At 43.2% G+C, this 15,461-nt stretch overlaps 1 protein-coding gene across 2 annotated transcripts; it reads left to right on the plus strand.

Moving 5' to 3' along the window:
• Positions 1–168: 168 nt before the first annotated feature.
• On the plus strand, positions 169–13,805 carry wdr3 (WD repeat domain 3). 2 transcript variants are annotated; one of them, XM_030342944.1, is made up of 27 exons: positions 169–308; positions 859–1,061; positions 1,510–1,719; positions 2,067–2,185; positions 4,363–4,441; positions 4,609–4,704; positions 4,938–5,036; positions 5,407–5,508; positions 5,639–5,739; positions 5,966–6,070; positions 6,363–6,617; positions 7,602–7,695; positions 8,086–8,187; positions 8,491–8,573; positions 8,865–9,003; positions 9,570–9,626; positions 9,771–9,871; positions 10,102–10,213; positions 10,429–10,563; positions 10,936–10,986; positions 11,144–11,209; positions 11,350–11,442; positions 11,853–11,903; positions 12,107–12,150; positions 12,637–12,765; positions 13,025–13,118; positions 13,530–13,805. In XM_030342944.1, exons 2-27 carry the CDS (start codon positions 888–890, stop codon positions 13,683–13,685), a joined length of 2,847 nt encoding a protein of 948 aa, XP_030198804.1. In that variant the 5' UTR covers positions 169–308; positions 859–887; the 3' UTR covers positions 13,686–13,805. The 2 variants fall into 2 exon arrangements, with proteins under 2 accessions (XP_030198804.1, XP_030198805.1); XM_030342945.1 differs by having other exon boundaries at positions 305–587.
• Positions 13,806–15,461: the final 1,656 nt, after the last annotated feature.

Raw genomic sequence — 15,461 nt, forward strand, 5'->3', positions numbered from 1 at the left:
ATGCGTCCCAGTTTTCGCAGCCGAAAGCAATAGATTATCTACACGAAACCGTGGGACCAAACCTTGGCAGGAAGTCACTGAACTATAATTAATTATCCACCAATCCAAACATTTGTGCAGTAAAAATTGAATGTCATGAAATAATTACGGGCGGATATATGTAGAGTTGTTACAGAAGAAACATATCATTTATTGACCATTAAAATAATATCTTCATTCGATTCGTACAGTCTGGCGAGGCATTCACACACGCCGGATGCGCTGCGCTGTAGTGTACAAGCAGAGAGAGCTACACACCGCATTTACAGGTAGGAAAGGAAAACAATTTCAGGCATTTACACTTCTCACGACTATAAATCAGGTGTATGAAATTACTTCAACTTCAATAGATTTGTGTGTACGCCGTACGAGATTGAACAGACCCGTTAAACGTCGGAACTTTTCCACGTGGGTTCGGTAGTATCCAACGCGAGGGTGTCGTTGCGCTCGATTTGCTGTTCGGCTGCAGTACACACGGAGTTAGGGGCCGCTTAAACGCGTTTTGCAGTTCAAAGGGGTTATCCCCGATCGCACTAAACTACACAATGGTAAAACCAAGCACACTGCTACAATCTGCAAATCCACTGTCAATACTACAGCGTGCAGCATTTCTTATATCTGGTTAACTTGCTAACAATAAATGCACAGTTTTGTTGTATATGTCACCGTTTAGTACGAATAAAGTGATGCATTGGTCAGAGGTATATGAATATATATCAGGTTGTCTTATTGTCGTTCGGTAATGACTATTGCTGTAAACAGGAATTTCCGTCCCATGATTAATATTGTCATATGATATGTGTTTTTGCTTTAACCCAGATTAAGTGATCGTCAAGGCTTGCTGGGTCATGGGGTTGACCAAGCAGTACCTGCGCTATGTGTCCAGCGCTGTCTTCGGAGTCATCGGCAGCCAGAAAGCCAACATCGCCTATGTGACGCTGCGAGGGGGGGAGAAGGCAAGGCACGTCGCCGTGGCCGCCTGCGAGCACGTATTCATATGGGACGTCCGAAAAGGAGAAAAGGTAATATTATGGTCTATGTTTGGCGTGCGTTGAATGTGATGCATTGCTCCCTGGTAATGGTTCCTAACTTACTGCCTTCACTACTGTCAACGTAATTAACGCAAGACTTGATGGATGTATGATTTAATGAATGGTTTTTTGTGGAGTTTATGAAATTGTTGAATTCCGTGTAAATTAGGATGGTTATTGTGTGTATGGTTTCTGCCCCAAATACTTCTGTACAGACTGAAACAATTGAGTAAAGTTATGAAACTGATGTTTGCAGCGGTCTTCTTTCTTCCCTTACATAGTAAGAAGAACCTCAATGTATAATTTCCTTTAACCAAGTAGCCAAAATAATCCAAAATTCCTCTCTCTCAATTCAATGTTGCTTTAAATAAATAAAAAGTTGGCGTAGTTACCCAGTTCTCTCATCTTCCCTCTCTGTATATCTCTCTCCCCCGACCAGGTGCTGATCCTGAAGGGTATCAAACACGAGGTGACCTACCTGTGCCCCGCCCCCGACGGCAACCACATCGCCGTGGGCTACGAGGATGGAGCCGTGCGCATCTTCAACCTGCTCAGTGGAGAGAGCAATGTATCGTTCAACGGACACAAGACCGCCGTCACCGCAATGGGCTATGACGCTCTGGGGGCGCGTCTCGTCACAGGTTCCAGGGTACGATCTCACCCCCCATTGGCTTATCCTATTGGACCCAACCAAAGTGTTGGAGGTGGAGGATTTAACCTTCCATCTGGGGAAACACCAAATCAGAGAGAGTGTGTTTGGATAAAACCTTAAACTAAATGTAAATGGGATTGCTTCTGTATGGTCACATTAAATGTAAAATCGTGTTTTATATGCTTCCTAATAAATCGTCTTATCCAACCTCTGCTAGTAATGACAATGTCCCAGTGAACATAAGTGCATACATCTTCCATGTCCTGTTGTTTGTTTGACTTTACCAGAGTCTGTGGCTCACTCTTGCTGTCCCTGTCTTTCTATGTCTCTCTCTTTCTCTCCAGGACACGGATGTCATCGTGTGGGATGTGATCAACGAGTGTGGTCTGTTCAGGCTGAAGGGCCACAAGGACTCCATCACCCAGGCTCTCTTCCTGGAGAACCACAACCTACTGGTGACCAGGTAACTGCCTCCTTTGCTACCCCTCTTAGCCCTCATCAGTGACCTAAGCCCTGTCCCAATACCCCTACCCCCCCCACACTACTCTAGCCACTACACAATGTTCAAGCCTCTGCATTGGACAATAGTTTTGACCCTCCAGATCAGGGATGGGCAACTGGCGGCCCGCATGCCCACTCAGCCCGCACATAATTAAAAATATATATTATAATAATAATAATAATAATTGATCGAGTTACAGAAAACTCGTTCAAGAAAGATGAGAAGAATTCATAGAATTCAAAGGCAATGAATTCTATACCCATGCGTCTAGTTTGCTTAGAAGCGATATCAGTCATTAAAGATATCCACTTAAGTCGCCACTACAACTACTACTACTGCTTGTTGGGTTTGAGTTCATTGAGTTGTTGCACTTAATGTTGGGCCACTGTTTTTCAGTTTTTTGACTTCATTGAATGATGATGTATGTGAGCCCTTTGCACTGATAAAATACTGACCATTCATGTGGCTGTTTGAGCATGGAAAACATGAAATTAATGTATGTTGGTTCAATTAACATACCGTACATAGGTTATGTTTCTGGACGATTTTTTAGGTAGCGGCCATCGCCAAAATGCACCAGAATACAGGAAATCATCTACCAAATTCAAAATTATGTAGCTTCTCTCAGCTCACGTTTAGTTGAAGTGTGCAGTCATGTGGCCCTCCGATGGTTATGATAAAAAATGTGGCCCTCTTTATCATGAAAGTTGCCCATCCCTGCTCCAGATGATGACCACTCAAACTCAGTGAATGCAGATGCTGAAGGGGTTAGAATGGAATGCACATCAACAATGACCCGCAAAGTGAAGAGCATAAATTAATCTAAAGAAATCCAACATGATAAATAAACTAGAAAATGCATTTCCCACAGAAAATGCGGTGAGTGCTGTAGTAGGAAATCGAAATTCCCTTTGGATATTATTGAAGATACAAGTGTGGCGATTTGTTAAATGGTTTGAACGAAGGTAAACGGTTGAAAAATTATTGTGTTACGACTTCTTGAAGTATGAGTGTCAGAATGGGCAGAAGTCTTCAATGAAAACAGCGGAAAACGAAGCCTGTATGAAACTAAAACTGTGATTCAGAAGAAAGTTTAAATGATATCGAAATTCCGTTTCGATATTATTGAAGATACAAGTGTGTAGATTTGTTTAATAGTTTGAACGAGGATAAATGGTTAAATTGATTTAGTTACGTCTTAAACAGTTGAAGTACCAGGCTCTGCCGTCCTCCCATTGACTCCTATGTTATAAAAAGATAGTATTTTAAAAGTAGAATATCTTAAAAAGTATAAAATATTAAAATCTGAAAAGGAGCGCGCAATTTCAAGCTATTCTGAACATTTTAGAATATGAATGGTGTCTCTAGGGGAAAAATTGAGGAAGAAGATAGGTCCCAAAGTTTGTAGAGAATAATAAAGAGGAAAGAAAGAAAGAAGAAAACTTATGAAGAACAATAGTTATGCGCTGGATGCAGCACTCACCTAATAATATAATAGTGTATATACAATTTCATTAAAATACCTTTTATGAGTGTAATTCATTCCGATTTCATTTGGTAACTTACCCCTCTGGCTCCGAAGTGAGCTGCTCCAAAAAGAGTGGTAAACCCTCCTTTATCACTTTTTAAGCCTCTTCCACAAATAGTTCTCGGTAAATAAAATAAAATGTACCTATCAGGCACATCGTGCACCCTTTCAAACAAGGCTTAGAAATGAAGGAATAGATGTGCCAACCCTTATGGATGCCAGTGGCAATAAAGCGGACTGAGAAGTCCTCCCTTATTTTGGAATTTCTCCCAAACCATTATTTTAAGAAGGAGCTTGTTTGCAAACAAAATAAAATGCGTCCTCAGAGTAGTCGTTTGATTGGTTTGCTCACTCAACGGGAAAGAACCTAACATCAGACTGACGTTACCCAGCACGTGTCTCACCTGGTAATGTTACTGCTTTCATTAACAACATGAGCGTACCGGCAGTGGTACACAAATCAAATCATTTGGTTGTTTCCAAAACGATGGGTTGTCGCCCATTGGTGCATATTGTGTATTGGATATATGCACGGCCTATTGGATGTAAGCACATCGATAAATTATAGATATTTGATGATACATACTTTTGTGTGTGTGTGTGTGTTTAGCTCCAAGGACAGCTTTGTGAAGTGGTGGGATCTGGACACGCAGCACTGCTTCAAGACTCTGGTCGGCCATCGCAGTGAGGTCAGTACAGAAAGGACCTGCTCCGGCTCTCTGCAGGATGGCCTCCTGTCAGCCAGGCACAAGCTGAAGCGGACCTTGTAGAGAGATTGTCATTGTTGTGAATTCTAGGTTGAATTGACTGGTTTTATGTGTGTGCGTGTGCGCCTGTGTGTATGATTGTGTCCCAGGTATGGGGCATGGTTCTGCTGGACCAGGAGTCCCGTCTGCTGACGGGGTCTGCGGACAGCGAGCTCAGAGCCTGGGACATAAACTACTTGTCGCAGGTAGACCTCAACGCATCACTATAGAAGCAACACACCATGTACACCTCATAGCCAGTCTCCACTGGGCATGTGCAGTATTCTACTGCCATAAGTCTGTTCAGTTTAACACTCTCTCATTAAGACATGACTAGCACACATTGCCGATAACTTCAATTCAACATTCCCAATGTCTGTCTCCGTCCATCTATCTGTTTTCCTGACCGTCCGTCTTACGCCATGTCTCTGTGTGTCAGGAGAAAGATGAGGGGGAACCGAAAGAGAAGAAGGTTAAATCTCTGCTGGATGATGATGACGAGGCCGAGGATGAAGCTATGGACGAGAGCCCTGAAGATGTGAGCTTTAGTTAATATTGACCCCCAAGCACTGACAAGTTAACAACCCATTATGGAAATTATCCCAATACAAACCTCATTCCTCCATTTAACGTATTCTTCTCTACCTCCCTCTCCCCTCCTTTTTTTTCTCTCAACCTCACTCTCACTCTATCTCCCCTGCTCCCTCCCGGTCACTCCTTTGCCGCCTTACACTTCTCTTTCTCTATCTCCCCTCATCCTCTCTCACTTGCTCCTTTGCCCCCTATCTCTCCCTTTACGTCTCTCCCTTTGTCTCCCTTTCTCTCTCCTCTCATTCGTCTCACTCCCTTGCTACTTCCTCTCTCTCTCTCCATCTCGGCCTCTTTCTCGGCCTCTTTCTCTCCATCAGAGGATACTGAGCTGTAAGAGTGCTGGTTCCATCCTCCGGGAGGCCAGGGACAGGGTTGTCTCAATGACAATGGACAGCAAAGCCCGCATCCTCGCCTGCCATGTGAGTAACCCTATCGTTATCATACAAACCCTGAGCATAATAACGTATCATCAGCCCTTCTGCTATCTTCTAACCCAGATGTAAATGAGCTGCTAATGCTAAATTCCAAGTGTATGTGTTGTGTCGCCAGGGTAATGAGGCAGTCCTGGAGCTCTTCAAGGTTCTGTCAGCGAAGGACGTGGAAAAAGCCATGGGCCGGAAGCAGAAGAAAGCCACGAAGAAGGCCGCAAAGTATGCACCGTCTTTTATACGTACTAGTACTACTACCACCTCTTCAATTGAAGTGCGTTTTCTGTTTTATTGCATGTTATATTTTTGAGAGTCAGGTAATGAACAAGCTCGTAGGGGTTACGGGCTATTTGGTCTAGCATACCTACCCTTGTAGCTGGGAGTCGTACCCCCTAACCTCTAGACTCCCCTGCCCCCTTCTGCCTGGTGGGACGTCCCCCTGCTGTAGGCTGAGGGAGGACACAGACCAGGAGGTTCCAGAGCCCGTGGTGCAGAAGACTCTGGGAGACGAGATCACAAGACTGACCAAAATCAGGGCTTCTTCCAAAATCAGGTGAGCTTCAAACCAGGCCCCCCGCACCATGTAAGAAACCAGAAGCACCATGAACCAAACCCTACCCAAACTAAATGCACAGTCAACAAAACACACCCTAAACCATGTACAACACAACCCAACATGCCCTAAACCAAATGCACCTTGAACCAAACGCACAGATGTTTTTCTTCTTTTTATTACTGCAGTTGTAATATGTAAAATGTAATTCATTGTTTATCAGTATTGTAGATGGGTGGACTGTCTGTTTTGTTGGTATATGTATAATAGATGCTGTTATTATTGATTTTAGATGGGTTGACTCTGTGTGGTGTACCGGGGGAGAGCTGAAGGTGGCGCTGTTGCTCCAGAACAACACGGTGGAAACCTACAGCCTGAAGCTCTCAGACCACCAAGCCACGCCCAGGGCCACGCCCACACCTGTGGCTAATAAGACGTCTCGGCTGACACTGGCGGGTCATCGCACAGACGCTCGCACGCTGGCGTTCAGCTCCGACAACATGGCCGTCCTGTCAGCCTCAGGCGACACGGTCAAGGTCTGGAACAGGTGAGGACTAAACATTGAACCTCCATCTTAACCATGCAGCATTTAACCTCCATCTTAACCATGCAGCATTTAACCTCCATCTTAACCATGAAGCATTTAGCCTCCATCTTAACCATGAAGCATTTAACCTCCATCTTAACCATGAAGCATTTAACCTCCAGCTTAACCATGAAGCATTTAACCTCCATCTTAACCATGAAGCATTTAACCTCCAGCTTAACCATGAAGCATTTAACCTCCATCTTAACCATGAAACAATTTACCTCCATCTTTACCATGAAACAATTTACCTCCATCTTTACCATGAAACATTTAACCTCCATCTTAACCATGAAACAATTTACCTCCGTATTAACCATGAAACATTTAACATCCATCTTAACCATGAGGCATTTAACCTCCATCTTAACCATGAAACATTTCACCTCCATCTTAACCATGAAACATTTAACCTCCGTCTTAACCATGAAACAATTAACCTCCGTATTAACCATTGAATATTTCACCTCCATCTTAACCATGAAACATTTAACCTTCATCTTAACCATGAAACAATTAACCTCCGTCTTAACCATGGAATATTTCACCTCCATCTTAACCATGGAACATTTCACCTCCATTTTATCCGTGAAACATTTAATCTCCATCTTAACCATGAAACATTTCACCCGCATTTGAACCATGAAACCTATCTTTATCTTAGCCATGAAATATTACATTTAATCTCACTGTGTTGCTTTTCCGCTGGCACATAAACCATACCGTACTGTGTGGTTTGCATGCTGGCTGTAGCTATCGCAACCTGTTTATAACTTGAGATTAAGTGTACATTTATTTAAATCTTGACCATGAATCATAGAAATAATCTTTGCTAGGATATTTCTGTTGCGGCTGTCTCACGGCATTTGATTGGTCAATCTTCGTTTCTGTGATTGTGATGTGAGCTTATTGGATTGCTAACAGGAAGTCCCTCCTCTTTGTCAGGTCTACCCTGCAGGTGGTGCGAACCATGGAGTGTGACTACGCCCTCTGCTCCCTGTTTGTACCTGGAGACAGACAGATCATACTCGGAACCAAGGTACGCACACGTGTGTACACACACAGCATTTTCCTCTGAGGGACTGAAGCTTGCAGTATAACAGAATAGAGCCAAACTGGTGCCGGTGGTACGCTGGGTCTCGTTGGTTCCATGCGGCTTGCTTTTATGTTTTTACGTTGTTGACTGTGTAGTCTGCCCAACCTGGACAACACTCAGTGACATCTGGTGTTCTTTAACCGTGTGAAGATGACTTGTCTTACCAATGTGAATAATGTGTGGAGTCGTCAACTCTTTTAGTCTACCATAAATTAACCAACGTAGCAGGATGGACAAGGTGTGGGCCACTGCCGTAGAGTCTGCACCCAAATATATATTGGATTTAAAACTCAAGTGTGTGTGTGTGTGTGTCTGTCTCACTCTTTCTCTCAGAGTGGGAAGCTCCAGCTCTTTGATCTGGCCTCAGGAGGACTAATGGAGAACGTTGCAGCCCACGAGGGAGCTCTGTGGTCCCTTGCTCTGTCTCCAGATCAGGTATGCCTCTCCGACTACCCGTCTGTTTGTCTCTCTACATACGTGTCAATCTGTCTGTCTCTCTACCTACCTGGAAATCTGTTTGTCCCCAGGCCAGGTTCACCTGTCTCCTTGTTTCTCTCTCTCTCTTGCTCTCTGTCTCTCTTTCTCTGTATGTCTGTCTTACGGTCTACATCTCTCTGTGTATAATTGTATGTATATTTGGTTATAAAAGTTGTTAACAGATGTGTGTAAATATAAAGACGCATGTGTGTTTTTATAAAATGTACATACTGTTTATGCTAAGTGTGTGTTTGTGTGTAGAGGGGTATTGTTACAGGCGGTGCAGACAAGACGGTCAGGTTCTGGGACTTTGAGCTGGTCAAGGGAGAGGAGAGTGAACAGAAGTAGGTCATCGCTTTGAGCTTATCAGAAACCAATAGTCCTTCACTGAATTGTAATGATGCTCGTAACTCCATCATAGGCTTTGTGAGAGCTCCGTTCAGGGCATTGTAGTCATGATAGCTGTATCCTTAACTAGTCGTATTAGTATGTTGTTTATGTATTTGTATTTTCTCTGATATTTGCAATATGTCATTGTATTTTTTTAATGGACTTGTTAAACATTACAATTGTTAAGCTCTAAAATATTCTATGTTTCCTAACCCAAACTAAATGTGTGTGTGTGTGTGTTTTAGGAGGCTAACTGTGAAACATACGCGGACCCTGCAGCTAGGAGAAGACGTGTTGTGTGTGAAGATCTCCCCGAACCAGAGGCTGCTGGCGGTCGCTCTGCTGGACTCTACGGTCAAGGTCTTCTACATGGACACGCTCAAGGTATATAGTCCTGACTCTTTCCTGACGCACACACACAAGGTGGAACAATCCCACTGACGGTACTGATTCATACACGCGATGTGAAAAAATCCCAGAGTGCAACATCAACTTTGTTTCCGGTATAGCCCAACCGATATATCGATAGGCCAATTTTTTCGGCTGATCACACATACATCTTATTGACCTATACGTTTGCCAATATGAGCTCATTTAAAAACTTGAACCGAGCACATCAACGTCAACACTAACAGCTTTACATCCTGTTCTGTGTGAAGGTAGCTCCTCCCCATACAGTTGGTCCCCATTATGTTATCCAATGTTGCTGTGGCCCAAAGCATTACTGGAGGGTGAGCAGCAAAAGAGCTGCTCCACCTCCAAAATACCACCAAATAGATAAATCCTTATATCTTGAATAACGGCCGATATATCTATATTTTGAATATCGAGGGCCTTCCCTCCAGTCAGATTCAATATGTAGATTAATATGGGTCCTGTGGTCTGTTGAGTTGGCAGTGCTGAGGTTTTTATCAAAGTCGACTTAAGTCTTTTTTTTGTGTTGCCTCTAGTTCTTCCTGTCGCTGTACGGACACAAGCTTCCCGTTCTCTGTCTGGACATATCCCACGTAAGTATGCCAGAAAAAACCAAATGATTCAACAAACAACAATTATTCCACTATCTCTCACTCAACGAAACAAGGAAGTCATACAAAAGGTATCCTTAAACAGTTGATTCATATTTCTTCTTCTTGTGCTCCCCTGACCTCCAGGACAGCACACTGATCATCACAGGCTCGGCCGACCGAAATGTCAAGATCTGGGGGCTGGACTTTGGAGACTGTCATCGCTCTCTGTTTGCCCACGACGACAGGTAGGGTCCCAGAATAAACCGGGACACATTGAGGCACATTATAACGATGTCACGTTTACACACCTTGGGTCCCGATTGTGAAGACAAACTACAAGTTCAACTGCTGGGTCATGGTGTCTTGTATTGCCATGAAAATGTTGGCCAAAAAAATGCAAATGCACTAATAAAAGCAATAAAAACTATGATTAAACTAATCAGATGAATTGGCATCCATTTCTCTCCCTTTCCAGCGTCATGTTCCTCCAGTTTGTTCCCAAGACTCACCTGTTCTTCACGGCGGGAAAGGACAAGAAGATCAAACAGTGGGACGCAGACAAGTTTGTGCTCATCCAGACGCTAGAGGTGTGTTTCTATCCCTCTCTCATCAGCCCTCTCTCATCAGCCCTCTATCGCTTCAGCCCGCTCTCTTGGTCTCACAAACACTGCTCTTTTTACATTTCTAGAACATTACATTTTTTGAACCTACCAATCAGCAGAAAACACTGTGTAGTAGTTAATGAGTAGACACTTTCTGTCACCCTGACAGACAATAATGAGCCCTGAATGTGTCCCCTCAGGGCCACCATCGGGAGGTCTGGACCCTGGCTGTGAGTCCTAGTGGAGACTACCTGGTTTCCTCCTCCCATGACAAGTCCCTCCGGCTCTGGGATCGAACCCGCGAGCCCATCATTCTGGACGAGGAGCGCGAGATTGTGAGTGGGCTAGCCTTTAGCAGTTTAGGAGTTTGAATGGTTGTGAAATACACAACCATGAATAATTATTTTGTAACGTTCAGTTCCGTAGTTCATTTCTACCAATCATATTGTTTATATTGTCATATTTCATGTAATTTTTAAAAAAAAGTTACTTTAATTATAGAACTTAATAGCCTTAATTATAATGATAAATATTTTATATAATATTATATGCATATATATATTATATATGTATCTGACTACTAGGTACGACTTGGTATTTTTAATCTCAATTGTGTGTAGACCTTTTTGTTTCACTTCTATTTCATCTGTACAACATCAAACAATGTAAATAGTAGATACCTTTTGTTCCCGGCCTTTGTTTCCTAGGAGCGCGAAGCAGAGTTTGAAGAGAGCATTGCCAAAGAAAGAGAACCTGTGGTGAGTGCACATGAATAAATAAATCTAAAAATGAAAAAATAGAGACAGAATTGTTGACTAACTTTATAATGCAATCTCAACACATGTATTGTGAAAGTGATATTGCGTTTGTTTGTGTGTAGTTGTCACTGATTGGTTGTGCCCTGTTTGACCTCAGGTTCCCGGGGAGACGGAGGGGGAAGTGGCTCCGGCCGCCAAGAAGACAGTGGAGACGGTGAAAGCTGTGAGTTGGTTTGTTTAAACACCCAAAGAGCTCTGGCTGGTTGGCGCCAGCCAGAGGACCAGGTCATAACAGAAAACCCCTCCTTGGCGTGTGTGTGTTGTGTGTTGTGCATGTGATGACCTGCCTGTGTGTGTGTGCAGGCTGAGAGGATCATGGAGGCTCTGGAGCTCTACAGATCGGAGAGCCGCAAGTTGGAGGAGCACAAGTACGCCTGTGAGAACGCTGGCAAACAGGTACATCATTCACTCACACACTCACTTGCCTTGCAGGGTTAGCTACAGCATGCAAGCACTTTAGCTTGGATTCATCCAGAAAATAAGAGCGACTTGCCACCCCCTGTTAATGCATGAATATCAAATCAAATCAATATTTTTTTAGACATGGAATTGCACCCTGACTAGTTTTGTACTGTGACATAACTGGTAGTTAGGCATATTCAAGAGCTACAGTAGAGAATGCGAGCATGCGTGTTGCATTATTAAACAGAAATTCTAACTTTTTTTCTCCATACATTAACTGAGGGTGCCCCTCTGCAAGTTGATGTGTAACCAGTGACTTGTTTTCCTAGCTTTGCTCTGTCTCCATCTAGTGGCACTGTCTACAGAAATCCTTAAATAATCTAATGCTACATTGTATTTTGCAGTTGCCTCTGCCCAATCCTAACCCCATCCTTGTGGCCTTCGGGAACGTCTCGGTAAGTCACAACTGGATCTGTCTTTTGTTTTGTTGTACTAGACTTTAAACGGTACAAACTTTTCTCGTGAACCTCTGAACAGATGACAACAGAAATCGGTCTGCATCGCTCTGATGAAACTCAACTAAAATCTGATGACATTACAATGTAGTGAGATGTTGTTGATCGCCATGGTAACCCAGTCTGTCCTCTCGTCCTGTTAGCCTTCCCGCTACGTGTTGGACGTCATCAAGAAGGTCCGATCCAGGTGAGAACTCCTGTCCACAATGTAACCCAATGAGCACGCCTGCTGTTTTACCCGCAGCCAGTAGCTCTCCAGCTACAGGTCAATTGGCTGCTAAGCCAATAGTTTAGCAATGCTAGAAGCTTTTCACCTAGGCTTGCTAACATGAGGGCAAACCCCCAAATAATGTAACCTAGCCAACATAGGTGCTAATCTTATAGGATTGTAAGAAAAGGTCAGGTTGGGGATCTTGTCTTGATCATAAAATAGTTTACCGCCATTTGGGTTTGAATTAAAGGTGACATACTATACCACCAGTTCTGAGTGTGATTAGCCAGTAAAGTTTTTAGTTGGACACGCCCACTTGTGATGTCAGAAGAGGCAGCTTTCCAAAACGGCTTGTAACGGCTAATCACACCACACCTGGTGGCATGCTATCCAGTTAGTTCTGATTGAATATTAAAACGAGAAGCTCTTATATAGTTTAACTGTGTGTCTTATCTGTAACAGTGAGCTGGAGGTGTCTCTGCTGGTGCTGCCCTTCCCCTACGTCCCTGAGCTGCTGACCCTCTTCAACAGCTACCTCCAGGGGAATCTGGAGGTGGAGCTGGTCTGCCGCTGCCTCTTCTTCCTGCTCAGGTACATAGCAGGCTGGACAGATGGGTCATTATACAGGGTTCTACCTGCTTAGGAACATAGCAGGCTGGACAGATGGGTCATTATACAGGGTTCTACCTGCTTAGGAACATAGCAGGCTGGACAGATGGGTCATTATACAACCCATCATCACGTGTAGACAGATCATGATATACCGGTACATCAAAAAGGGCTGTGCAGAATGATTCCCTTGTTCATTATGTGTCACCATAGTGTTTTATTATGGGATGTGTGTTTGCAGGATCCACTTTGGCCAGATCACCAGTAACCAGATGATGCTGTCAGTCATTGACCAGCTGAAGGACAATACCATCTCCAAAATTCGGGAGATCCGAGTAAGTAACCATGCAGACACACCCTATTATGGGATATATATAAATATTTTTTAATCATTACCGGCAAGTCTAAACTTGATCCAGTTATTATTGAGAACATTATTTACTATTTAATCATTAGAATTATTCAGATGTGAAAATTAGGATAGGACTTCTACATAATGGTGCACATTGCACATACCTCCATTTCGGAAGTATAGGGCTTGTACATCAGAATGCATCATGGGATTATTTTGAATTGGCTGTGACATCACCATGATCACTGTATTTGAGTTGTATCCAGAAGGTTGTAATGGCTTGGGAAATGTACATTTACATTACCTCAGTGCGAACAAGATGTATTAGACTGAAAGATACAATAGAAGAGTGTGTTATGCGTGTCTAAAAGGTGTTTTCTCCCCCGCCCTGCAGGACGTGCTGGGCTTCAACAGCGCCGCGCTGCAGTTCCTCCAGAGAGAGCTGGAGAGCAAGGAGGATGTGATGTTCTTTGCCGACGCCAGCGGGCGTCTGGACGAGAAGAGGAAGAAGAGGAGGCGGAGGGAGAGAGTCATCCTCACCATTGTCTAGACCACCAGGAGGATTTATACCGTTTAGTTTTCTATGTAAGCGCTGATGATGAGAGTCGTTAGAAAGGATGTAACTTACCCATGACGTTTTTTTATTTCCGCAAATAAACTGTCTCAAACCTTTGACAATGTCTCTTGATGGCTTTCAACACGAATAAAAGCGAGTGCACCAACGAGCGAACTGCTGTAAAACACCACAAGCAGGGGCTCCACATAAAATACAATATGTGGAAGAGCTTGGAGAGAAATAACTCTACTCACACACACACACAGGGGGGTGGAGGTGGGGGGCGCAGGGTCGAGACCCTCTGAGTACCAGACCACCAGGTCTCCCCCACTTGCTCCCTCTCTGGCAAGAACCCCTAGTCCCTGGGTTCCCACACACCCCCCAGTCACCCGCCAACCCGGCGCTTAAATCACCCAGATGTATCGGGACTTTACGGCGTGTAAATGTACGGTAGAGTGGATTTACCGTCGCCAGGCACTGGACCCGCAGAGTAAATCTAGTGGTGTCAGAGAACAGCTGGACAGAGTTGCAGCGGAGGTGGATTTCTGTCTTGCCTGGTTTTGTAGCTTAGGCCTAATGTTCTGAGCATTAGAAACATTCAGATTAAGGTTTCTTTAGCAATCCCAGAGGAAATTGTAGGCCTTATTTGTTGCTGAATTGCTCTTCTCCAGACAGTACAAAAAATGCATGTAAAACCAATGTTTATTATCACAATAAAAAGGCTTGCATATGTGCATAGGCCCTATAGGCCTACAGGAAAAAAAAAGAAAGCATAGAAAAATATAATCTAAACAATGTGCATTCAGACACTTAACTCTCCACCAGTGTGCTTATGTGGCGACCAAAGTGAAACGTTAAACATAACATTTAAAAAAATCTTCACTCCGGGTTAAAGTTAGCATGATCTCGGGGCCGACAAGGAAGCCCTACAAGACCGACCGTAAAGACCGCCGTAGGGTCGGTGTCGGAGCTGTATATATCACACCTATGAAACATTCCTCGGGAATCTTTCCCACGCCGAGCCAGCCGTACCGCGCTCAGATTATTTACAGACTGTATAAAAACGTAAATCGTCTAGGGTTATATTTGTTTAGCTACTACTTTAGTCATGAGGGATAATAACAAGAGCCACGTTTAGGATTTAATACCTTTTAAAATGGTGCATTTTCTCATTAAACAATAGGTAAGTAACACAATAATGTTACTCATCAAGGTAAATTCAAATAAACTAATCCAAATTAATTTGTATAATATCTAAGGTAAGCCTGAATACAATTTTGAATAAAAAAAGTGAATTAAATAAATATCTGAAACCATGAATAGGCTACATTCAAATTAATAATAAAAAAAGATCCACTTCTACTTTCACAAAGTCCCCCCTGGGCCTCACTGGCCTCACGGTATGTCTCGACTGGAGGATTTCTCTTCATAAATGGAGGCCTCTTCTGTAATTGCTCGCTCTCATAGACCCCCTTTTATTTTATATATAGGCCTACATAAATACCAAATACCAGGTGTTTTAGTCAGCCTATAATCTTGTATTTAATTTAATAAACCGACTGAAGCTGAATTCTTATGTTCTAAAAACATGACCAGAGCAATTTGTTTTAATACTTGTATAAATCAATATTAGCATTGTTTTTTTACTTCCTTATTCTTTTTGTAAAAGATAATATTTTATGTTGCGTGTATAATGCAATTTACAGTTTAGTTTCAGAATAGATTTTTAACTCACCGCTAGGTGGCAATATTGCATCTATTAAAACCTTT

Source organism: Gadus morhua, chromosome 20 (assembly GCF_902167405.1).
Source record: "Gadus morhua chromosome 20, gadMor3.0, whole genome shotgun sequence".
In the NCBI taxonomy this organism is placed as follows: Eukaryota; Metazoa; Chordata; class Actinopteri; order Gadiformes; family Gadidae; genus Gadus; species Gadus morhua.